General features: G+C 46.9%; 1 protein-coding gene across 4 annotated transcripts in view; it reads left to right on the forward strand.

Annotated features, from left to right (window-relative positions):
• RAD54L2 (RAD54 like 2) overlaps positions 1–24,158 on the forward strand; it is a 430,539-nt gene that overhangs the window by 48,853 nt on the left and 357,528 nt on the right. For all 4 annotated transcript variants that reach the window (XM_030205506.1, XM_030205503.1, XM_030205505.1 and 1 more), the window contains exon 3: positions 794–992. In XM_030205506.1, coding sequence (XP_030061366.1) covers positions 794–992 — 199 coding nt within the window. The remainder of the gene's footprint in view (positions 1–793; positions 993–24,158) is intronic.

The following is a 24,158-nucleotide window of genomic DNA, read 5'->3' on the forward strand; positions in this document are numbered from 1 at the left end:
CTATACAACTTTGTACTTGTTATCCACCGACTGGGCAAATGCCTTTGACGGTACTATGTAAGCCACATTGAGCCTGCAAATAGGTGGGAAAATGTGGGGTACAAATGCAATAAATAAATAACATGTAATGATATATAGTAGTAGTAGATTTAGTTTTTATTTATTTTTGTTCAAATCTATGAATTGCCTACCTCAAAAGGACATCAAGGTTATGTATCAAAGTAAATATCAATTATAACAGTGCAGCAAAACATAATAATGATGCTTGTGAGTACTGTGAATGGCTATATCCTGGGTCCCAAAGTATCTATTTAGGGGCCTTAGTGCCAACTTAGTATATAAAGACAAATAAAGTTGTGGGCTAGTTAATAGTAGAAACCAAATATTGAATCATGTAAGTGGAAGAATACCCAGGCTTCTCCGAGGACAAGCAGGCCATATTCTCACATGTGGGTGACTTGCAAAGCATTACATAAGCTTTTGATGGACCTTACACTGTTCTTACATTGTCTAAAGACCGTGCTTATAAAATTACTGCCTTTGAAGTATTATAGTAATATCACCTAAATTTTAACTTGTGGTACATGGTAGTCACCTAGAAATCTGTAGTATAATATTAGATAATTTATAATGCTGGAGATTCACAGCTTCTATTTTACCATTCTGTTTTGAGTTATCTCCTATTCTACCTTGCTGTTTTCTGAACTGAACATCAATAAGTCACAGTACCTGGAAATTATAGGCTGCATAGAGTATGCTAAGGCCTAAATGCATTGTTGACTTTTCTCTACAGAGCAATCCCAGGAAACTTTACTTGATGCTGAGGATGCTCAGCACGAGGAAGGTGGAGAGTCGAAATGCTCCAGTTCAACTACCTCAAAAAAAAGTGAGCGGAAGGAGCATCTCTCACAGAACCAGCGTAAGAGTTCGCCCTCTGAAGATGCCAAAAAGAAGCGAGCACAGAAACCTTCACACATGAGGAGAAATATCAGGTGAGGCGTGTTTGAATATACTGTAATGAAGTGTTATTATGTGTCACTAACATACCTACTGGAACACAGTGGAGTGGCATGTGTCTGGGAGGATGTATGTTTGAAGGTGACCTTGCCCATGTGCCCTTCTGCTCTTTATCTTTCCCTCGTACCTCCATGTACACACTCCTTCTCTCTCGCCCTCTCTGTCTTGTACCCCCTGTACACTCTTGTGCTCTCTCTATCTGTTGTACCCCTTGCACTCCCTGGACGTGTTCTCTCTCTCTTCCCCCCTTGCACTTCCCTAGCGAGCTTGCTGTCTTACTCCCTGTTCCTTGCACTCCCTGTGCTCGTACTCTCACCCTTTTCTCCCCATGCTCTCTCCCCTCTACTGTGGTCTCGCACTCTCGCTCTCTCTCTCTCCCTCCCTCCTGCACCTCCTGTGCTCGCGTGTACGTTCTCTCTCCCTACTTATATCTCCTGTGTTCTTGTGCTTTTGCTTGTCTCTGCTCGTGCTCGCTGTCTCCCTTTTACGCTATCTCCCACTTGCACCTCCTGTTGTTGCGTGCTTGTTCTCTCTCTCTCTTCCTATCCCCCTCCCCCTTCAACCTCTTTGCACATGTGTGCATTCTCTCTCTCACTTAAACCTCCTTTGCTTGCATGTGCATTCTCTCGCTCTGTCTCCCTCCCCTTCCCCCTCCAACCTCCTGTGCTCACATGTGCTTTCTCTTTCTCTTCCACCTTCGACCTCCTGTGCTAGTGTGTGCGTTTTCTCTCTCTCTTCCCCCCCTTCATTTCCTGTTCTCACGTGCACTCTTTCTGTGTCACTTGCTCTCTTGCACAACTGTGCTCACTCTCTGCCTCTCCTCTTGTACCCCGTTTGCACTTCTCCTCTGCTTGGTCCCATTCTTGATTGTCTCCCTTTTCCTTTACCCTTCTGACCCCATCCCCCAAAGCTTCCTGATATCTTTTCCTTCCTTGTCATTTGCAGCAGATAAATCCAGGAACTAGTGGGTTAAGTCCGCCTACCAACAGGTGGAGATAGAGATAAACAAACTAAAGGCAGTGATGCCAGACGGCCAGCTCCTTCCTCAGTTAGTATGTCTCTATCTCAACAGGTGGTGGACAGCTTTTCTCCAGCTCCTGGGCCCAAGGCATCTGAGGGTGCTCCTGGGCCAGTGGCCAGTTTGAGCCGGGGGTGGCAGACTGGTGGTGTCCCCTTTGGCAGCATACTCAGTTGCTGGGTCCCTGCTGCACCTCATATTCCCTCTGAACAGGCTTTTGCTGTTCATTTCCTTCCCTGTTTGTTTCTGCCTCCTCACTAAAAAAAATAAAGAACAGAGAAGCACAGGGAAGTTTCCTTGTCATCAACAGCAGATGAAGCCATTAACTGATGGGTTGTATCCGCCTACCAGTAGGTGGAGATAGAGAACACTGAAAGCACATGGTGCTCCTGGACGCCCAGCCCCCTCTGCCTTCAGTATATCTCTTATCTCCCAGCAGGTGTGGACATCGCTTTCTCAGCTCCTGGATTTCTGCCTGGGGTGGCTCCTGTGCTTTGCCAGTAGAGCGGGGGGTGTTGTGGCTGGTGGTGCCCACTTTAAAGGCATACTTGATTTTCCCTGTCCCTGCCTTACCCCATTCCCCCTCCTCCCGGAGTTCCTCTGTGGCTGCCTACCTCTGACTTTCCTCACAGTAAAAAAAAAAAAAGAAAAGGAGAGGCTTTCTCCAGAGCTCCTGGTTCAGTGCAGCTTGACCGAAGCTCGTTTGACTTGGTCTCCTGAGGTGAGAGTGGTACCCAGCTCCACTGGGGAGGTTCCTGCTGACAGCACTCTGTGCGGGGTAAGTTTTGGCGTGAAGGCGCCATTTTGTTTTCTGTATTTGATGGCTACTGAAGGGGTAAAGCGCTGCTCCCACTGTGGGAAACGCAGATTAGCAGCGGGGCTTTGCAGCACATGCTGCCTAGATGTTAATGCTGGCACGAGCATGGCGGGCAGTGATTCTTCCTGCCCGACGGAGTTGGCAGGGGGCGCCATCTTGGAGGCGCCGCGTGACTCGACCTCGCGGTTGCGGAGGGGTCTGAGTGCAGGGGGATGCCTCGTTTCGAGGTTTCTAGTGGAGCTATTGCCTCCACTTCCCACAATGTGGGGGCGGATGCACAGGGTGAGTTTTTCTCCCCTGAATTTGTGCTGCTGATGCATAAGGCTTTTATGTTAAAAAGAGCATTGCCTGAGGCTCCTGACAATTCCTTTTGGACTGGGTTGCCTCCGGTTCTTGATAGCCAGCGTCTGCTGGAGACTTTACTTCTTCCTCCGAGCTTTTGGCTGACGCTAAGCGTAGGCGAGTGAATACCCCATCTGAGGGGGACTCTTCACCCTGTTCTCCCCGTGGTCTAGTTTCGGGGAATCTTAGGGGTCTGGCAGGCCCTCATGGACTGATGATCCAGACGAGGGTGGCTGCTTGCCACAGGAGTTGGATGACCCTAAAGCGGTTCGGATTTTCCACCGCGATGAGCTGCCAGCTCTCATTTCTGATGCCTTACAGGCCCTTTGTATTGAAGATCCTGATGAGGGCGCTGTGTCTTCTATTAATCCTCGGATGGCTAGTACTAAGAAGCCTTCTCGGGCTTTTCCCGTGCATACTTCCATCCAAGAGCTTATTTCTGCACAGTGGTCTGACCCTGATGGTCCCTTGAAGGTGGCCAGGGCTATGTGTCACCTTTACCCTCCGAGTGAAAGTCAGTTGGCCCTCTTTGGGATGCCTAAAGTGGATGCGTTAGTCACGGATGTGACTAAAAAGACTATTCCATATCATCATGCTGATCAATCCATAGACTGGTGGGTTGTGTCCATCTACCAGCAGGTGGAGATAGAGAGCAATCCTTTTGCCTCCCTATATGTGGTCATGTGCTGCCAGAAACTCCCCAGTATGTTCTCTATCTCAGCAGGTGGTGGTCACACACAGCAGCAGCTCTGGCTAGGTCTCCAAACCTAATTCTTAGGTTTTGTTGAGTACCTGGGGTTGAGGGCTCTTCTTGAGCAAGTGCAAACCTGGTGGCGCCAGGTCCCTCCTTTTCTCCCCCTCCCGCTGGCTCCGTAAAAAAAAAAAAATTTGAACGTCCTTTAAGGGCGTTTATTTCAACGTTTATATCAGCGTTTATTGCAGCTGCTCACTGGGACACCAGTTTGTTACAGCTTGGAGCGAGAAGCAGGTAATTTTTACCTTTTGTAGCGGGCAGGGGGTTCCCCGTTCGGTCTCCATGTGGCTTATGGCGTCGGAGGGCGAGGGTTAGAAGAATCGCTCCCCGGACCGCGTGTGCGCGTCTAGCGGGGATGCGGGGGTTTCAAAGCCTGAATCGCCTTTTTTGGGCGTCAGTTTGGAGTCCGGTCAGTGTCACGGTTCTTCCTCCGGTGCGGCGGTTTTTCCCGCCATAAACGCCCATCCCCCGCTGCTCCCCCCCCCCCCCCCCCCCATTTTGGCCGGCCACTCTGCTCGGACGGCTTCTTCTTGGGCCGCCCTCGAGGTGGGAGACGTTAATGCTATGGTCGCCCTTGATTCGGGCGACGGCAAGAAAACGGCAAAAGCTAAGCGCCGTTTTTGCCGCGCGGCTCCTTCTCGGAGTTTTGCGCTGGACGCCATTTTGGATGCGCAGCATGTTTCTCCCCCGCTCTTGCGAGCGCCGGTTGAGGGTGCGTCTAGGGCCGTGGCCCAGGCTGCAGAAGTGCACCGTCTGGGGGGTTTCTCCCATGAGTTCATTTTGCTGCTGCATCAGGCTTTTCTTATGCAAATCGCTGCCCCTGCTCCCCTGTCCGATAAAGGGGTTGAGGCCTCCGGAAGCAAACGCCCTCGGGTGGATTTCCAGGCCCTAGAGGACTCTGTCTCCTCTGATGTAGATGAGGGCAGCGTATCTGAGTTCTCCCAACGGTCCTATGGGGATTCCTTGGAGCAGACGGATTCCCGCTCGGATGGAGCGGATGACCCCTCTGCAGCGCGGATCTTTCGCTCAGAGGATTTGCCCAACCTGTTAGTGCAGGCCATGAGCATTTTGAAGATTTCCTCTCCGGAGGACGTCTCTCCCTCAGCCTCTGCTGGCTCTGCCATTATGCTGGGGACGAAGCGCCCGCCTAGAACCTTCCACGTGCATGAAACCATGCACACCCTGATTTCGGCTCAATGGGATTTCCCAGAAGCGAGCCTTAAAGTGGCTAGGGCTATGTCCCGCCTCTATCCTCTGCCTGAAGGTGAACAGGAGGCCTTTCTTTGGCCTACCATGGATTCTTTAATCACTTCGGTGACTAAGAAAACGGCGTTGCCGGTGGAAGGTGGCACGGCCCTAAAGGACGCCCAAGACAGAAGATTGGAGGCGGCTTTAAAGTCGTCCGAGGCGGCTGCTTTAAGTTTGCAGGCCTCAGTTTGCGGCTCCTATGTGGCCAGGGCGTGCCTGACGATTGTGCAGCGGGCTTCCCCCTCGGATCCTTCCTTGAGGGCTGATTGGCCGGCCCTGGAATCGGGCTTGGCCTACTTGGCAGACTTGCTGTATGATGTCTTGAGAGCCTTGGCTAAAGGCATGGCTCAGACAGAGTCTGCACGGCGCTGGCTTTGGCTGAAGCATTGGTCTGCTGACCACGCCTCTAAGTCTCGCCTGGCTAAGTTGCCTTTTAAAGGCAAGCTGCTCTTTGGGGTTGAGCTGGACAAGATTGTGACCGATCTCGGCACGTCTAAGGACAAGAGGTTACCGGAGGTCAGGGCTCGGGCCAGTGGTGCCCGCCCTGGTTCCTCCAAAGGACGGTTTCAGGAAGCCCGTCGGTATCACCCGGGCAAGTTGGGCTCCTCTGCCCCCTCTTCCTTCAAAAGGAACTTCTCCCCCAAGCAGCATTCCTTTCGCAGAGACCGCCGTCCCGGAGGTGCATCCTCTGGTCCTCCCCCAGGGTCTCGTACCCAATGACGGGGCCCTGGTCCATGGCCCAGAGCAGATTGGGGGACGTCTGTCCTCAGTTCTGGGCGAGTGGACCAGGGTAATTTCAGACGCTTGGGTGCTGGAAGTCATCAGAGATGGCTACAAGCTAGAGTTCTGCCGACCCTTAAGAGACGGGTTTCTGCACTCTCCCTTCAAGTCTCCGGTCAAAGCTGTGGCAGTGCAGCAGTCTTTGGACAATCTGATCCGCCTGGGTGTGGTCGTTCCGGTGCCAGAAGATCAGCTTGGCAAGGGACGTTACTCCATTTACTTTGTGGTACCAAAGAAAGGAGGTTCTGTACGGCCTATCCTCGACCTCAAAGGGGTCAATCGGGCCTTGAAAGTTCGGCACTTCCGAATGGAGACTCTCCGCTCTGTTATAGCGGCAGTGAAGGCAGGGGAGTTCCTGGCATCCTTGGACATCAAGGAAGCTTACTTGCATATTCCCATCTGGCCTCCTCATCAACGCTTTCTGCGTTTTGCAGTCCTGGGCCGACACTTCCAGTTCAGAGCCCTCCCGTTCGGGTTGGCTACTGCTCCACGGACCTTCTCCAAAGTAATGGTGGTCATCGCGGCCTTCCTACGCAAGGAAGGAGTACAAGTCCATCCTTATCTGGACGACTGGTTGATCCGAGCCCCCTCTTATGCAGGGTGTGGCAGAGCTTCAGACCGGGTGATTGCTCTTTTGAGCTCCCTGGGGTGGATCATCAACTGGGAGGAAAGCCAGCTGCGCCCAACTCATTCCCTGGAGTATCTGGGAGTTCGTTTCGACACCCAAGTGGGCAGAGTGTTCCTGCCAGACAATCGGATTGTCAAGCTTCAGGCTCAGGTGGACCAGTTCCTAGTAGGCTCTCCTCTTCGGGCTTGGGACTATGTGCAGCTGTTGGGCTCTATGACGGCCACGATGGAAGTAGTGCCCTGGGCCATTGCCCATATGAGACCTCTACAGCACTCTCTGCTGCAGCGATGGACTCCAGTGTCTCGCCGATACTTGATTTTTTACAGGATAGTGTACAAAAAGGCTTGGCCTATAATTCCCTGCGTGTTCAAGTGGCAGCCTTAGCATGTTTTCGAGGGAAGGTCGCTGGATCTCTCTGGCTGCTTGCCCGGATGTGGCACGGTTTCTCAGAGGGGTGCTTTGGCTCCGTCCTCCCGTGCGGTGTCCGTGTCCGGCCTGGAACCTGGGGTTAGTTTTAAAGGCCCTTCAGTGTTCGCCCTTTGAGCCGCTTAGGCGAGCTTCGGAGAAGGATGTGACCTTTAAGATGGTCTATTTGGTGGCCATTACATCGGCGAGACGGGTACATAAGTACATAAGTACATAAGTAGTGCCATACTGGGAAAGACCAAAGGTCCATCTAGCCCAGCATCCTGTCACCGACAGTGGCCAATCCAGGTCAAGGGCACCTGGCACGCTCCCTAAACGTAAAAACATTCCAGACAAGTTATACCTAAAAATGCGGAATTTTTCCAAGTCCATTTAATAGCGGTCTATGGACTTGTCCTTTAGGAATCTATCTAACCCCTTTTTAAACTCCGTCAAGCTAACCGCCCGTACCACGTTCTCCGGCAACGAATTCCAGAGTCTAATTACACGTTGGGTGAAGAAAAATTTTCTCCGATTCGTTTTAAATTTACCACACTGTAGCTTCAACTCATGCCCTCTAGTCCTAGTATTTTTGGATAGCGTGAACAGTCGCTTCACATCCACCCGATCCATTCCACTCATTATTTTATACACTTCTATCATATCTCCCCTCAGCCGTCTCTTCTCCAAGCTGAAAAGCCCTAGCCTTCTCAGCCTCTCTTCATAGGAAAGTCGTCCCATCCCCACTATCATTTTCGTCGCCCTTCGCTGTACCTTTTCCAATTCTACTATATCTTTTTTGAGATACGGAGACCAGTACTGAACACAATACTCCAGGTGCGGTCGCACCATGGAGCGATACAACGGCATTATAACATCCGCACACCTGGACTCCATACCCTTCCTAATAACACCCAACATTCTATTCGCTTTGAGCTCCAGGCGCTGTCCTGTCGAGACCCATTTCTGCAATTTTCAGAGTCCGGAATAATGGTACGTACGGTGCCTTCCTTCATGCCTAAGGTGGTTTCAGCATTTCACCTAAACCAGCTTATTTTCCTGCCCTCCTTTTCTAAAGAGGAGTTTCCAGAATCCTTTGGGCAGTTGCACCTTCTGGATGGGTTGCTATATTTGCGCATGTCAAATGCCTTCAGGACCTCTGACCACCTTTTTGTTCTGTTAGGTCCGCGCAGAGGGTCTCCAGCGTCTAAGGCCACTATAGCCCGTTAGCTCAAGGAAGCTTTTTTCAGCATATCTGCTGTCTGGCTGGCCTCCGCCTGAAGCCTTTAAGGCACATTCCACAAGAGCGATTTCCTCTTCTTGGGCTGAAACTGTAGCACTCTCTCTTCAAGAGATATGTAGTGCAGCTAGTTGGGCTTCTAAGCTCTCATTTGCCCGACATTACAGGCTGGATGTGGCTGCCAGGAGAGACGCGCATTTTGGAGCACGTGCTGGCGCGTGGTGTGGCTTGTTCCCACCCTATCTAGGGATTGTTTTAAAATATTGGAAAACTCAAAAACACTAAGATGGAGTCAGCAGTCCAGCAGCGAGAGGGGTGCTATCCAGTCTTTTGCATTGAGTGTCACATGTATGATTATCTCCCAGTTGGTGAGATGTCATATGTTTGCACCCGATGCAAAGAGCTCCTAGCTCTTAGAGAACATGTCCGTTCTCTTGAGGCTAGAGTAGCAGACTTCGTGGAGCTGAGGGAGACAGAGAGGTACATAGAGGAGACCTACAGGGATGTTGTAGAGAGATCCCACCTCCAGTCTAGTAGCCCTTGTGCTACCTTGGAGGAGGGAGGTCTCCTAGAAGGAGAGCATCACCCTGGTGAAGTAGGAAGTACTCCTTTAGCCAGGACCTGCCCACCAGGGGATGTACTATCCTCTCGCACTGAGGATATGTCTCCAAGTGCTGCCCGGGAGGGAAAGGTTAGGACAGCTGTTGGTGATTCGATCATTAGGCATATAGATAGCTGGGTGGCTGGTGGACGTGAGGATCGCCTGGTGACTTGCCTGCCTGGTGCGAAGGTGGCGGACCTCACGCGTCACCTAGATAGGATTTTAGATAGTGCTGGGGTCCGCTGTCTTGGTACATGTGGGTACCAATGACATAGGAAAATGTGGGAGAGAGGTTCTGGAAGCCAAATTTAGGCTCTTAGGTAGAAAGCTCAAATCCAGATCCTCTAGGGTAGCATTTTCTGAAATGCTACCTGTTCCACGTGCAGGGCCCAAGAGACAGGCAGAGCTCCAGAGTCTCAATGCGTGGATGAGACGATGGTGCAGGGAGGAGGGTTTTAGATTTGTTAGGAACTAGGCAACATTCTGGGAAAGGGGGAGCCTATTCCGAAAGGATGGGCTCCACCTTAACCAGGGTGGGACCAGGCTGCTAGCATCGGCATTTAAAAAGGAGATAGAGCAGCTTTTAAACTAGAAATGGGGGGAAGGCCGACAGTCGCTCAAAAGCGCATGGTTCGGGAAAAGGTATCTTGCAAAGATACCTCACAAACAGGGAAGATAGGGTTTCTGGATAGTGAGGTTGCACAACAGACCGTGGTAGGCCAGGTGCCCTTAAATACAACTAAAGATCAGACAAAAGATGTCAAATCAATAGTGTCAGGTACTAAGCATCATGCAAATAAGAACAACAAACATACTCTGAAATGTCTATATGCAAATGCTAGGAGTCTAAGAAATAAGATGGGAGAGTTGGAATATATTGCACTAAATGAAAAATTGGATATAATAGGCATTACTGAGACCTGGTGGAAGGAGGATAACCAGTGGGACACTGTCATACCGGGGTACAAAGTATATCGTAATGATAGGGTAGACCAGACTGGTGGAGGGGTAGCATTGTATATTAAAGAGAGCCTTGACTCAGATAGATTACAAATTCAGCAGGACACAAATCACACCTTTGAATCACTGTGGGTTGAAATTCCATGTATAAAAGGGAAAAAAATGGTGATAGGAGTGTACTACCGTCCACCTCGCCAGGATGAGCAGGTAGACACAGAAATGATAACAGAAATCAGAGACGCGAACAAAATGGGCAATGTGATAATAATGGGTGACTTCAATTATCCAAATATAGACTGGGTAAATGTAACATCGGGACACGCTACAGAGATACAATTCCTTGATGAAATCAAGGACAGCTTTATGGAGCAACTGGTGCAGGAGCCGACGAGAGAAGGAAAAATTCTAGACTTGGTCCTTAGTGGAGCGCATGATCTGGTGAGGGACGTTATGGGACTGGGGCCGCTTGATAACAGTGACCATAATATGATCAGTTTTGACATCAACCTTGAAGTAACTGTACACAGAAAGTCAAATACGTTAGCGTTTAACTTTAAAAAAGGAGACTATGATAAAATGAGAAGAACGGTAAAAAAAAAAACTTAGGGGGGCAACTGAGAGAGTAAAAACTGTACAACAGGCGTGGACGCTGTTCAAAATACCATCCTGGAGGCCCAGGCCATACATATTCCGCGAATTAGAAAAGAAAGGTGGAAGTCCAAAAGACACCCGACCTGGTTGAAAAGTGAGGTGAAGGAAGCTATTAGGGCTAAAAGAAACGCCTTCAGAAAATGGAAGAAGGAACCGTCTGAAAATAACAAGAAACAGCATAAGGAGTGTCAAAGCAAATGCAAGGCGCAGATTAAGAAGGCCAAGAGGGAGTATGAAAAAAAGATAGCATTAGAGGCAAAAAAACATAGTAAAAATTTTTTTCGGTATATTAAAAGCAGGAAGCCGGCAAAAGAATCGGTTGGGCCGCTGGATGACCGAGGGGTAAAAGGGGCGATCAAGGAAGACAAAGACGTAGCGGAGAGACTGAATGAATTCTTTGCTTCGGTCTTCACCGAGGAAGATTTGGGTGGGATACCGGTGTCGGAAATGGTATTTCAAGCGGACGAGTCGGAGAAACTTACTGACTTCACGGTAAACCTGGAGGACGTAATGGGGCAGTTCAGCAAACTGAAGAGTAGCAAATCTCCTGGACCGGATGGTATTCATCCTAGAGTACTGATAGAACTGAAAAACGAGCTTGCGGAGCTACTGCTAGTGATATGCAACTTATCCTTAAAATCAAGCGTGGTACCGGAAGATTGGAGGGTGGCCAATGTAACGCCCATTTTTAAAAAAAGGCTCCAGGGGAGATCCGGGAAATTACAGACCGGTGAGTCTGACGTCGGTGCCGGGGAAAATGGTAGAGGCTATTATCAAAAACAAAATTACAGAGCACATCCGAGGACATGGATTACTGAGACCAAGTCAGCATGGCTTTTGTGTGGGGAAATCTTGCCTGACCAATTTACTTCAATTCTTTGAAGGAGTGGACAAAGGGGAGTTGGTTGATATTGTGTATCTGGATTTTCAAAAGGCGTTTGACAATGTACCTCATGAAAGGCTACAGAGGAAATTGGAGGGTCATGGGATAGGAGGAAATGTCCTATTGTGGATTAAAAACTGGTTGAAGGATAGGAAACAGAGAGTGGGGTTAAATGGGCAGTATTCACAATGGAGAAGGGTAGTTAGTGGGGTTCCTCAGGGGTCCGTGCTAGGACCGCTGCTTTTTAATATATTTATAAATGATTTAGAGATGGGAGTAACTAGCGAGGTAATTAAATTTGCTGATGACACAAAGTTATTCAAAGTCGTTAAATCGCGACAGGATTGTGAAAAATTACAAGAGGACCTTACGAGACTGGGAGACTGGGCGGCTAAATGGCAGATGATGTTTAATGTGAGCAAGTGCAAGGTGATGCATGTGGGAAAAAAGAACCCGAATTATAGCTACGTCATGCAAGGTTCCACGTTAGGAGTTACGGACCAAGAAAGGGATCTGGGTGTCGTCGTCGATAACGCACTGAAACCTTCTGCTCAGTGTGCTGCTGCGGCTAAGAAAGCGAATAGAATGTTGGGTATTATCAGGAAAGATATGGAAAACAGGTGTGAGGATGTTATAATGCCGTTGTATCGCTCCATGGTGCGACCGCACCTTGAGTATTGTGTTCAATTCTGGTCGACGCACCTCAAGAAAGATATAGTAGAATTGGAAAAGGTGCAGCGAAGGGCGACTAAAATGATAGCGGGGATGGGACGACTCCCTTTGAAGAAAGACTAAGGAGGCTAGGGCTATACAGCTTGGAGAAGAGACTGCTGAGGGGAGACATGATAGAGGTATATAAAATAATGAGTGGAGTGGAACAGGTGGATGTGAAGCGTCTGTTCACGCTTTCCAAAAATACTAGGACTAGGGGGGCATGCGATGAAACTACAGTGTAGTAAATTTAAAACAAATCGGAGAAAATTTTTCTTCACCCAACGTGTAATTAAACTCTGGAATTCGTTGCCGGAGAAAGTGGTGAAGGCGGTTAGCTTAGCAGAGTTTAAAAAGGGGTTGGACGGTTTCCTAAAGGACAAGTCCATAAACCACTACTAAACGGACTTGGAAAACTCCAAAATTCCAGGAATAACATGTATAGAATGTTTGTACGTTTGGGAAGCTTGCCAGGTGCCCTTGGCTTGGATTGGCCGCTGTCGTGGACAGGATGCTGGGCTCGATGGACCCTTGGTGTTTTCCCAGTATGGCATTACTTATGTACTTATGTACATCCCACTCGTAATGGATTCATCTGCTTGATGACAAGGAAGGGAAAATTAGGTTCTTACCTTGGTAATGTTCTTTCGTTTAGTCATAGCAGATGAATCCATGAGCCCTCCCTCAGTGGTTCATTGTGTGATTGATGTTAGTTTTATGGTCAGTCTTTCCTGTAGATATATTCCGTCATTGGGAGAAGTTGGAAAAAAGTCTTCAGGATTTCTGTTCTGTTACGGGAGGTTGAGTTCGTCCCTCCTTTGGATTATTGCTTCTGTTCTGGGGCGTTCATCCGCTGTGAGGAAAGTTCATGTTATTATGCTTTGCGGTGTAACACTGCTTTGGAAGCTTCAAATACTGAAGAGGCAGATGGAGCTAGCTGGCCATGAGGCACTATGGTTTTTCAGTGCTCTCTATCTACCCCTGCTGGTTGATGGACACAACCCACTCGTAATGGATTCATCTGCTATGACTAAAGGAAAGAAAATTACCAAGGTAAGAACCTAATTTTCCCATTGTCCAATATTAGTGGAAATAATACACCTGATTTCATTTTTTTCTCTTTTAAAACCAGAAATTATTTAACAATACAAACACTTGAATCTCTAATCCAATTCCCACTGATTAAGGTAATCCCAGTTTCACAGGCTTCACTCCTTTTGAATTAATATACTAAGAGGAATCATTTCAGAGGAAAGAACTTTAGGAGTCATACCCAGAACTCTGGGAAAACAACAATCTCGATATTAATCATCTGTAATAATATTCATTTTGTTCAAATTTTTCTGGTCTATTATCATTTTCAAAATCTTAACCATTTCCTACTCCTGTAGAACTTCATTTGCTGTTTCAATTTTTCGTTCTCAAAGGATTCGATTCGATTATCCATGTGGCTCACTAATAAGATTATATCTGAAGCAAAATTATTTACTACCACAGTTAGGTCCTGGAGCGCCTTCCAGATGATATTCAATGTAACCTCCACGGGAGCCGAAAACTCCAAGCTGATAGCTCTTACGGGTTTAGGATTGGCACCGCCGACATGGATTCAGCTGTAGACAACTTCCGTTTCAGCATACACTCCTAACTCACTCCTCCACACCTTTGGACATTGTGGTTAAGTGACTCGGGAGCGATGAAGTTGTTTCCAGGTCCAAGAGCATCGACGCTCCTTCGCCGGCGCTAATCAAAGGAATCAACCCAGTCATCTGTGGGCAGCTCATTGCGCAGCGGTCCCACACTTGCTGCACAGGGAACAAAACGCTGGTCATCGGCGGCTGACCCCCCATTGTCCCCTTCCTCTCAGTTAAGGTAACTGCAAATGCAGAGAGAAAATTCCAGGTAAACAAAGACAGAACTTCAGAGGACAGCTGGGCCATTGAGCGTATGAGCTTCAGGTCACCATCTTTCCAGTCTCCCTAGTTTGGGACACTTTGTCTGGTTTCTCCTCAGAGGCCTGTCTGATATGGGTAACCCTTCAGCATAGCCCTCTGAGTCATTGAAACACAGAAGCCCCTCCACCACTACAAGGTGGTGTCCCTTCGGAGGGGGACTTACAGGATGCTTATACACACATCCCGATACTTCCAGCTCACAGGAAGTATTTTCGGTTTCGTTTGGGAGCGCAGCACTTCCAGTATTGTGTGCTGCCCTTTGGTCTGGTGTCTGTGCCCAGGGTCTTTACAAAATGCCTGGCAGTAGTTGCAGCGTCGCTACGCAGACTGGGAGTGAACGTGTTCCCTTATCTGGACGATTGGCTGGTAAAGAACACCTCAGAGATAGGACCTCTACAATCCATACAGATGACTATTCAACTGCTGGAGCTACTCGGGCTTGTTATAAATTACCCCAACTCCCATCTTTTCCCTGTTCAGAAACTGGAATTTATAGGAGCTCTGCTGGACTCACAGACGGCTCGTGCCTATCTTCCAGAAGCGAGAGCAGACAATCTTCTGTCTCTAGCTTCCATGGCCAGGGCGTCTCAGCGGATCACAACTCGGCAGATGTTGAGACTTCTAGGGCATATGGCCTCCACAGTCCATGTGACACCCATGGCCCGTCTTCACATGAAATCAGCTCAATGGACCCTAGCTTCTCAGTGGTGTCAAGCTGCAGGGGATCTAGAGGATGCAATCCAGCTGTCCACCGGCTTTCACAATTCTCTTCAGTGGTAGACAGTTCGATCCAATTTGACCTTGGGACGTCCCCTTCAAATTCCTCAGCCACAAAAAGTGCTGACAACAGATGCATCCCTCCTGGGGTGGGGAGCTCATGTAGATGGGCTTCACACTCAGTTTGGTCCCTCCAGGAAAAAGGTCTTCAGATCAATCTCCTGGAGTTGCGAGCGGTCTGGAACGCTCTAAAGGCTTTCAGAGATCGGCAGTCCAATCAAATTATCCAAATTCAGACAGACAATCAGGTTGCCATGTACTACATCAGCAAGAAGGCGGGCACCGGATCTCGCCCCCCTGTGTCGGGAAGCCGTCCAGATGTGGCTTTGGGCTCGCTGTTACAGCATGTTTCTCCAAGCCACTTATCTGGCAGGCGTAAACAACATTCTGGCCGACAGACTCAGCAGGATAATGCAACCTCATGAGTGGTCGCTCAATTCGTGCATTGTACGCAAGATCTTCCGAGAGTGGGGCACCCCCTCAGTGGATCTTTTTGCGACTCAGATCAATCACAAGGTTCCTCAGTTCTGTTCCAGACTTCAGGCCCACGACAGATTAGCGTCGGATGCCTCTCTCCTTCATTGGGGGAAGGGCCTTCTGTATGCATATCCTCCCATACCTCTGGTGGGGAAGACTTTGCTGAAACTCAAGCAAGACCGCGGAACCATGATTCTGATTGCTCCTTTCTGGCCGCGTCAGATTTGGTTCCCTCTTCTTCTGGAGTTGTCCTCCGAAGAACCCTGGAGATTGGACTGTTTTCCAACCCTCATAACGCAGAACAAGAGGGCGCTTCTGCATCCCAACCTCCGATCCCTGGCTCTCACGGCCTGGATGTTGAGAGCGTAGAATTCGCTTCCTTGGGTCTCTCTGAGGGTGCTTCTAGGAAAGATTCCACGAAGAGGTGCTACTTTTTCAAATGGAGGAGGTTTGCTGTCTGGTTTGATAGCAAGGCCCTAGATCCTCGCTCTTGTCCTACACAGACCCTGCTTGAATACCTTCTACATTTGTCAGAGTCTGGTCTCAAGACCAACTCCGTAAGAGTTCACCTCAGTGCAATTAGTGCTTATCGTTGGTGTGTAGAGGGATAAGCCTATCTCTGGACAGCCTTTAGTTGTTCGCTTCATGAGAGGTTTGCTTTTGTCAAAGCCCTCTGTCAGACCTCCACCAGTGTCATGGGATCTCAACGTCATTCACACCCAGCTGATGAAGCCTCCTTTTGAGCCAGTGAATTCGTGCCATCTGAAGTACTTGACCTGGAAGGTCATTTTCTTGGTGGCTGTTACTTCAGCTCATAGGGTCAGTGAGCTTCAGGCCTTAGTAGTGCATGCTCCTTATCTCAAGTTTCATCACAATAGAGTAGTCCTCCACACGCACCCTAAGTTCTTGCCGAAGGTGGTGTCGGAGTTTCATCTGAACCAGTCAATTGTCTTGCTAACATTTTTTCCCCGTCCTCATACCCGCCCTACTGAACGTCAGTTGCACACCTTGGACTGCAAGAGAGCATTGGCCTTTTATGTGGAGCGGACAAGCCCCTTCAGACAGTCCACCCAAATGTTTGTTTCTTTTGATCCAAACAGAAGGAGTCGCAGTCGGGAAACGCACCATTTCCAATTGGCTAGCAGATTGCTTTTCCTTCACTTATGCCCAAGCTGGGCTGAATCTTGAGGGTCATGTCACGGCCCAGAATTGGCTTTCAATTATACCGATTTGGGCGACCTTGCGAGAAGGACGCCCATCTCCCGATTTTTGTCGGAAGATGGGCTCCCTTCTATTTTGAAAATTCACCTGATAGTGGCTGCTGATCATGTCTTGCCTCTAGCAAGTCTTCAAATGCAGCAACTTCATTGGCATTGTAAAACTGCAGTGAAATCAGTTTTGTTATCCACTTTCCAAGCAAGTGTCTATAACCTTAACAATTAAACGCTCCTTTCGATGATGGAGTAAGTTTTCTAATCTTCTAATTTTGGGTGACTTTAATGTCCCCTTTCTCAAAGAATTGGATCTTCTGTGATTTATTTCACATGTGGTAGGGAATTTCTTAGACTTGGTTATGGCTCCCTGAGATGTCTCGATAGTTTTGTCATCTTTCTCTTGCAAGTTGTTTTTTTCTAAATCATAACACCAAACCTGTTTCCTCTAGAGTGCTATGTAGAATTGATATCGCTTCACATGCCCCTCTTTTCTTCTTTCCCTGAGAATTTTACCTCCCTATCATTGGATGAGCAAGCCACCTGTTGGAATTTGACCTTGACAGCCATGTTGGAGGGAGTTGCACCTATTCAGAATTTTCCACACTCAAATACTAGGAAACACAGATGGTTTCATAACAGTCTCAGACAGGGAAGGCAGAACTATGTAAGCCGCATTGAGCCTGCCATTGAGTGAGAAAGTGCGGGGTACACGTGTTACAAATAAATAAATAAAATTATCTATTATGAAAACAGGTTATAATCATCTTGTGTTAGTCCACTATATTGAGAGAGAGAGAAACAAGGCACAATACAAAGCAAAATTTGTGTTTTTAAATTCTCAATCGGGGACTTAGAAGGGAGGTTCACAGGGTTATATTATTACAGTTGAGGGGTAGTTGTTATAACTGTTTCTGAGTTCAGAGATGGAGTGATTACTTTCTTAGAATCCAAGAAAGTTTTCAAATGTAATTGGTCAAAGAAAATATATTTCGCTGAGTTCAGTTTCACACCACATTACACGGGAAATTCAACCAAAATAATCCAATTGAAACACAATGGGGTGCAATTTAAGAAAACTTTGACGCCTCTTTTGTATTACTTTGGATACATCTGGATATATTCTTATTTTGAAATTAAGGAACATTTCTTTTCTATGCCTGAAAAATTGTTTTAATATCCAATCCCTATCTGGTTGTAATACAAATGTAACAATAAGAGTTGCTGATTCCAAACCCACATCTTCTCCGTCTATAATTTGTGAGAGATTCAAAGTCTCAAATATCAGTTCAATCCTTTCTGAATCAGGTAGACATTTCAAAGTATGTTGTTTGTTCCTATTTACATGATGCTTAGTACTTGACAATATTAATTTGCAATCTTTTGTCTGATTTTTATTTTTAATTAAGGACACCTGATCTACTACGGTCTCTTTTGCAACCTCACTATCAGGATACCGTATCTTCCCTGTTTTGGTGATATCTTTGAAGATACCTTATCCTGAACCATGCGCTTTTGAGTGACTGTCGGCCTTCTCCCCTGTTTCTAGTTTAAAAGCTGCTCTATCTCCTTTTTAAATGCCGATGCCAGCAGCCTGGTCCCACCCTGGTTAAGGTGGAGCCCATCCTTTCGGAATAGGCTCCCCCTTCCCCAGAATGTTGCCCAGTTCCTAACAAATCTAAAACCCTCCTCCTTGCACCATCATCTCATCCACGCATTAAGACTCCGGAGCTCTGTCTGTCTCTTGGGCCCTGGCTGTGGAATGGGTAGCATTTCAGAAAATGGTACCCTAGAGGATCTGGATTTGAGCTTTCTACCTAAGAGCCTAAATTTGGCTTCCAGAACCTCTCTCCCACATGTTCCTATGTCATTGGTACCCACATGTACCAAGACAGCTGGCTTCTCCCCAGCACTATCTAAAATCCTATCTAGGTGATGCGTGAGGTCTGCCACCTTCGCACCAGGCAGGCAAGTCACCAGGTGATCCTCAAGTCCACCAGCCACCCAGCTATCTATATGCCTAATGATCGAATCACCAACTACAACAGGTGTCCTAACCTTTCCCTCCCGGGCAGCACTTGGAGACATATTTATTATTATTTTTTTTTTATTTTTGTTACATTTGTACCCCGTGCTTTCCCACTCATGGCAAGCTCAATGCGGCTTACATGGGGCTCTTTCCGAGCACTCTACCAAAACCCTTGTCCACACCCTTGTCACCTCTCTTTTAGACTACTGCAATCTGCTTCTTGCTGGCCTCCCACTTAGTCACCTCTCCCCTCTCCAGTCGGTTCAAAACTCTGCTGCCCGTCTTGTCTTCCACCAGGGTCGCTTTACTCATACTACCCCTCTCCTCAGGACCCTTCACTGGCTCCCTATCCGTTTTCGCATCCTGTTCAAACTTCTTCTACTAACCTATAAATGTACTCACTCTGCTGCTCCCCAGTATCTCTCCACACTCGTCCTTCCCTACACCCCTTCCCGTGCACTCCGCTCCATGGATAAATCCTTCTTATCTGTTCCCTTCTCCACTACTGCCAACTCCAGACTTCGCTCCTTCTGTCTCGCTGCACCCTACGCCTGGAATAAACTTCCTGAGCCCCTACGTCTTGCCCCATCCTTGGCCACCTTTAAATCTAGACTGAAAGCCCACCTCTTTAACATTGCTTTTGACTCGTAACCACTTGTAACCACTCGCCTCCACCTACCCTCCTCTCTTCCTTCCCGTTCACATTAATTGATTTGATTTGCTTACTTTATTTATTTTTTGTCTATTAGATTGTAAGCTCTTTGAGCAGGGACTGTCTTTCTTCTATGTTTGTGCAGCGCTGCGTACGCCTTGTAGCGCTATAGAAATGCTAAATAGTAGTAGTAGTAAGTGACTTGCCCAGAGTCACAAGGAGCTGCCTGTGCCTGAAGTGGGAATCAAACTCAGTTCCTCAGTTCCCCAGGACCAAAGCATCACCCTAACCACTAGGCCACTCCTCCACTCCACATATCCAGACATATTGACTATATTAAAGGAACATTCTCTCAGCCTGGAGCACAGACCCTTCTAACCCAGCAGAAAGAATGTTTTCTACACCCTAGCCTGCAGTCACTTTCTGAAAGCTTAGATCTTGAGAGCCGACTTGAAGTTTTCTTAGTGAAATCCACTTGTGTTTCATATTTTTCAAGCTTTCAAAAGACTAGCTACAAGAAAATCCTACAGCTCAAAATGGAGATGCTTTAGCTTATGATGTGCTCTATTCCCCTCCTATTGTACTCCTTGCTGTACTTTTCCAAATCAAACATGAAAACAAATTTTGTGCATTTACAGTTATCGGTGATCTCAGCCTACCATGAACCTATTGGTGGACAGCTGATTTTGGGCCACCCTTTCTTATCCAGATTCATGAGGGGATTGTTCAACACTTAAATATAGTCCACACACAACTAACAAGGGATACCTTCAAAAACTCGCCCAATCAGTCGTCTGGAAGGTTTTATTTCTCACATTGATCATATCCGCCAGACGAATAAGTGAACTAAAGTTTTTGGTTCATAATTGCCCTTATAATAATTCTTCAGTGACTAAGTTCCAGTTTTCTACCAAAAGTAGTTCCACCTTAATCACAATATCGTCTTGCTAGTCCCCCCCCCCCCCCCCAAAGCCCCACTCCAACACTGCTATTTATCTACTTTGCATATGTTAGAATGCAAAAGAACACTGATTTACTTCTTGAAAGAGACACAAAGAATCCAAAAAGACTTATACAAATGAATCAAATTGTGCTATGAATAAACCGATCTGGTCTACATAGTAACATAGTAGATGATGGCAGAAAAAGACCTGCACGGTCCATCTAGTCTGCTCAACAAGATAAACTCATATGTGCTGCTACTTGTGTATCTGCCATTTTCAGGACACAGCCCGTAGAAGTCTTGCCCAGAACTAGCCCCATTTTCAGGACACAGACCATAGAAGTTTTGCCCAGAACTAGCCCCACCACCCAAACACCAGCCCCGCCTCCCAATCTCGGCTAAGCTTCTGAGGATCCATTCCTTCTGCACAGGATTCCTTTATGTTTATTACTACTACTACTTCTACTACTTAGCATTTCTATAGCGCTGCCAGGGTTACGCAGCGCTGTACAAGTTTAACATGGGGAAGGAGGGCATTCCAAGTATCTACCACTCTCTCCGTGAAAAAAATACTTCCTGACATTTTTCTTGAGTCTGCCCCCCTTCACACTCATATCATGTCCTCTCGTTCTACTGGCCTCCCATCTCCGGAAAAGGTTCGTTTGCGGATTACTACCTTTCAAATATTTGAACGTCTTTATCATATCACCCCTGTTTCTCCTTTCCTCCAGGATATACATGTTCAGGTCCGCAAGTCTCTCCTCATACGTCTTGTAACGCAAATCCCATACCATTCTCGTAGCTTTTCTTTGCACCGCTTCCATGTTTTTTTACATCCTTAGCAAGGTACGGCCTCCAAAACTGAACACAATACTCCAGGTGGGGCCTCACCAACGACTTATACAGGGGCATCAACACCTCTTTTCTTCTGCTGGTCACACCTCTCTCTATACAGCCTAGCAACCTTCTGGCTACAGCCACCGCCTTGTCACACTGTTTCGTCGCCTTCAGATTCTCAGATACTATCATCCCAAGATCCCTCTCCCCGTCCGTAACTATCAGACTCTCCCCACCTAACCATACTTCTCCCGTGGATTTCTACTCCCTAAGTGCATCACTTTGCATTTCTTCGCATTGAATTTTAATTGCCAAACCTTAGACCATTCTTCTAGTTTCCGCAGATCCTTTTTCATATTTTCCACTCCCTCCCTGGTGTCCACTCTGTTACAAATCTTAGTATCGTCCGCAAAAAGGCAACCTTTACCTTCTAACCCTTCGGCAATGTCATTCACAAATATATTGAACAGAATCGGTCCCAGCACCGATCCCTGAGGCACTCCATTACTCACCTTCCCCTCCTCCGAGCGAATTCCATTCACCACCACCCTCTGGTTTCTGTCCGTCAACCAGTTCCTAATCCAGTTCACCACTTCAGGTCGTATCTTCAGCCCATCCAGTTTATTTAAGAGCCTCCTGTGGGGAACCGTGTCAAAAGCTTTGCTGAAATCTAAGTAGATTACGTCCATAGCACGTCCTTGATTCAGTTCTCCAGTCACCCAGTCAAAGAATTCAATGAGATTCATTTGACACGATTTCCCTTTGGTAAAACCATGTTGTTTTGGATCTTGCAACTTATTGGCTTCCAGGAAATTCACTATCCTGTCCTTTAGCATCGCTTCCATTACTTTTCCAATAACCGAAGTGAGGCTTACCGGCCTGTAGTTTCCAGCTTCTTCCCTATCACCACTTTTGTGAAGAGGGACCACCTCCGCCGTTCTCCAATCGCACGGAACCTCTCCCGTCTCCAAGGATTTATTAAACAAATCTTTACGAGGACCAGCCAGAACCTCTCTGAGCTCCCTCAATATCCTGGGGTGGATCCCGTCCGGTCCCATGGCTTTGTCCACCTTTAGGTTTCCTAGTTGTTCATACACACTCTCTTCTGTGAACGGTGCTAAATCCACTCTACTCTCACATGTACTTTTGTCAGTCCATCTCGGTCCTTCTCCAGGATTTTCTTCTGTGAAAACAGAACAAAAGTATCTACTCTAAGCCTTATGCCAGCGTGCTATTGTTGTGTTTTTTTTTTGTTTTTTTTGTTCTCGTTAAGGGACCCCTAGGTGAAAACTGCTGGGCTTCACCTGGCTTGGTGGAGGAGGGGAAAAGGATGAAAGGCACAGACACACTGAATTGCATGCTTTTATTTTCAAGGATATAAGAGGAAAAGAAAAAGATTTTGAACTTTTATTATCCTTCTTACCAGAGTTTGGAAGCTCTTTTTATGTTTGAACTCCATAGCCTTGCGTGCATTAACTAGCGGCCAGGAAATTCCAGACTGAATCAGGAATTGGATTTGTTTGTTTTTTTTCTTTATGTGCTTTATTGTATTTGAGCAATGAGACCAGGAGACACAGACCACACCACACCACACCCCTGCGGCACTCCACACTACACACAGAATCTGCTACAAAAGTGAATTTAAGAGATACTTCCATCATAGACATTTGCAAAGCAGCAACGTGGGCATCAGTCTGTACTTTTACTAAACACTACAGCCTTGATATGGTTTCACGTAATGATAGTGCTTTTGGGTGATGATGCAACATGGCTCTCCACTCTGGAATCACCTAGTCCTATGGCTTCATCCCTGACTTGTCCAGAGAAAAAAGCGGAATTGCTTACTAGTAGTGGGTGTTTTTTTGTGGACAGCAGGGGAATGGAGCCATATAGTCCCACTCACCAATCCCCTTTTTAACAGATTAGTAAACAAATCTTATCTTATAGACTGAAGGGAGACTGGAAGCCATTGGTAGCACAGGAGCTGCAGCAGCTGCTCAGAAGGGCAACAGTAAATAATAAAAAAATAAGTTAAAAAAAGCTCTTTCAAGCAAAGTGGGAGAGCAGAAACTCCGTATCTGGGCAATGTTAGTGATGTCACCCAGTCTTGTGGCTCTATTCCCCTGCTGTCAGTGGATAATTCTCATGATGGGTAAGCAATCCCAGTATCCTTGTATCACAGTTCAAACTACATGCCAGCTCCCGGCCTTCTATTCTAGATGCCTGTGCTAATTTTGCAGACAGATGTATTTTGGTTGTGCATTCTGTTCTAGGTGTTCATGAGAAGCAGAGCTGTCTGTGCTCAGACTAAGACAACCTGCATGATGATAGTTTTGTCATCTTTTTTTGAGGTGTTTCTGTATCCTGCCTACCCTTCTGTTTCAAAGGATTTACTTTTCAAAGCTCTGTGGAGTAGATATTCAGAGAACCACTGAGTAACAAAGTTAGCTGGTTAACTTTGTCTGGGTTAACAAATTTCTTAAATATATAAATCTGACTCTGGGATGTTCAAAATTTATTGTTGTACTTTACCATGAAATCAGTAGAAATCAAACAAAATAAAACATGGAAAAGAAAATAAGATGATAACTTTTTTATTGGACATAACTTAATACATTTCTTGATTAGCTTTCAAAGGTTGCTCTTCTTCGTCAGATCGGAAATAAGCAAATGTGGTAGCAGGTAGTATATATAAGAGAAACATCAAAGCATTACTTTGACAGTCTGACAGAGTGGGAGGGTGGGGGTATGCATGGGGACATCAAAGCATTTCATTGATATTCTAACAGAATGGGTGTTGGTAGGTGAGAGGAGGGTAATAAACAGAGAAATAAACAGAGAAATACAGCTTATGGTTTATAATGACTTAGAAAACCCAGATCCTTATTAAGTCCTGTTTGTTGTGTGTCAAAATATTCAATCATTCTTATTTCAAAGGTCTTACGTTCCTGTATTGTTTTAAAATTACATTTCAGTATTCTTACTGTGAAATCACTGGTGCAGTGTTCTGGTCTTGTGAAGTGTTGGCCACAAACCTGGAAACCCGGGCAGACCAATCATATCAGGTATTGGCACGCTCACGGAGGAAATATCTGGACTCATAGAGGGAATTCTGAAACCTCTCGTGCACAAAACTAACAGCTTCATACAAGACACCACAGACTTTCTGAATAAATTGAAAAATATCAAACAATTACCACCAAACACCCTTCTGGTCACGATGGA

This window comes from Microcaecilia unicolor, chromosome 6 (assembly GCF_901765095.1).
Source record: "Microcaecilia unicolor chromosome 6, aMicUni1.1, whole genome shotgun sequence".
Lineage (NCBI taxonomy): Eukaryota > Metazoa > Chordata > Amphibia > Gymnophiona > Siphonopidae > Microcaecilia > Microcaecilia unicolor.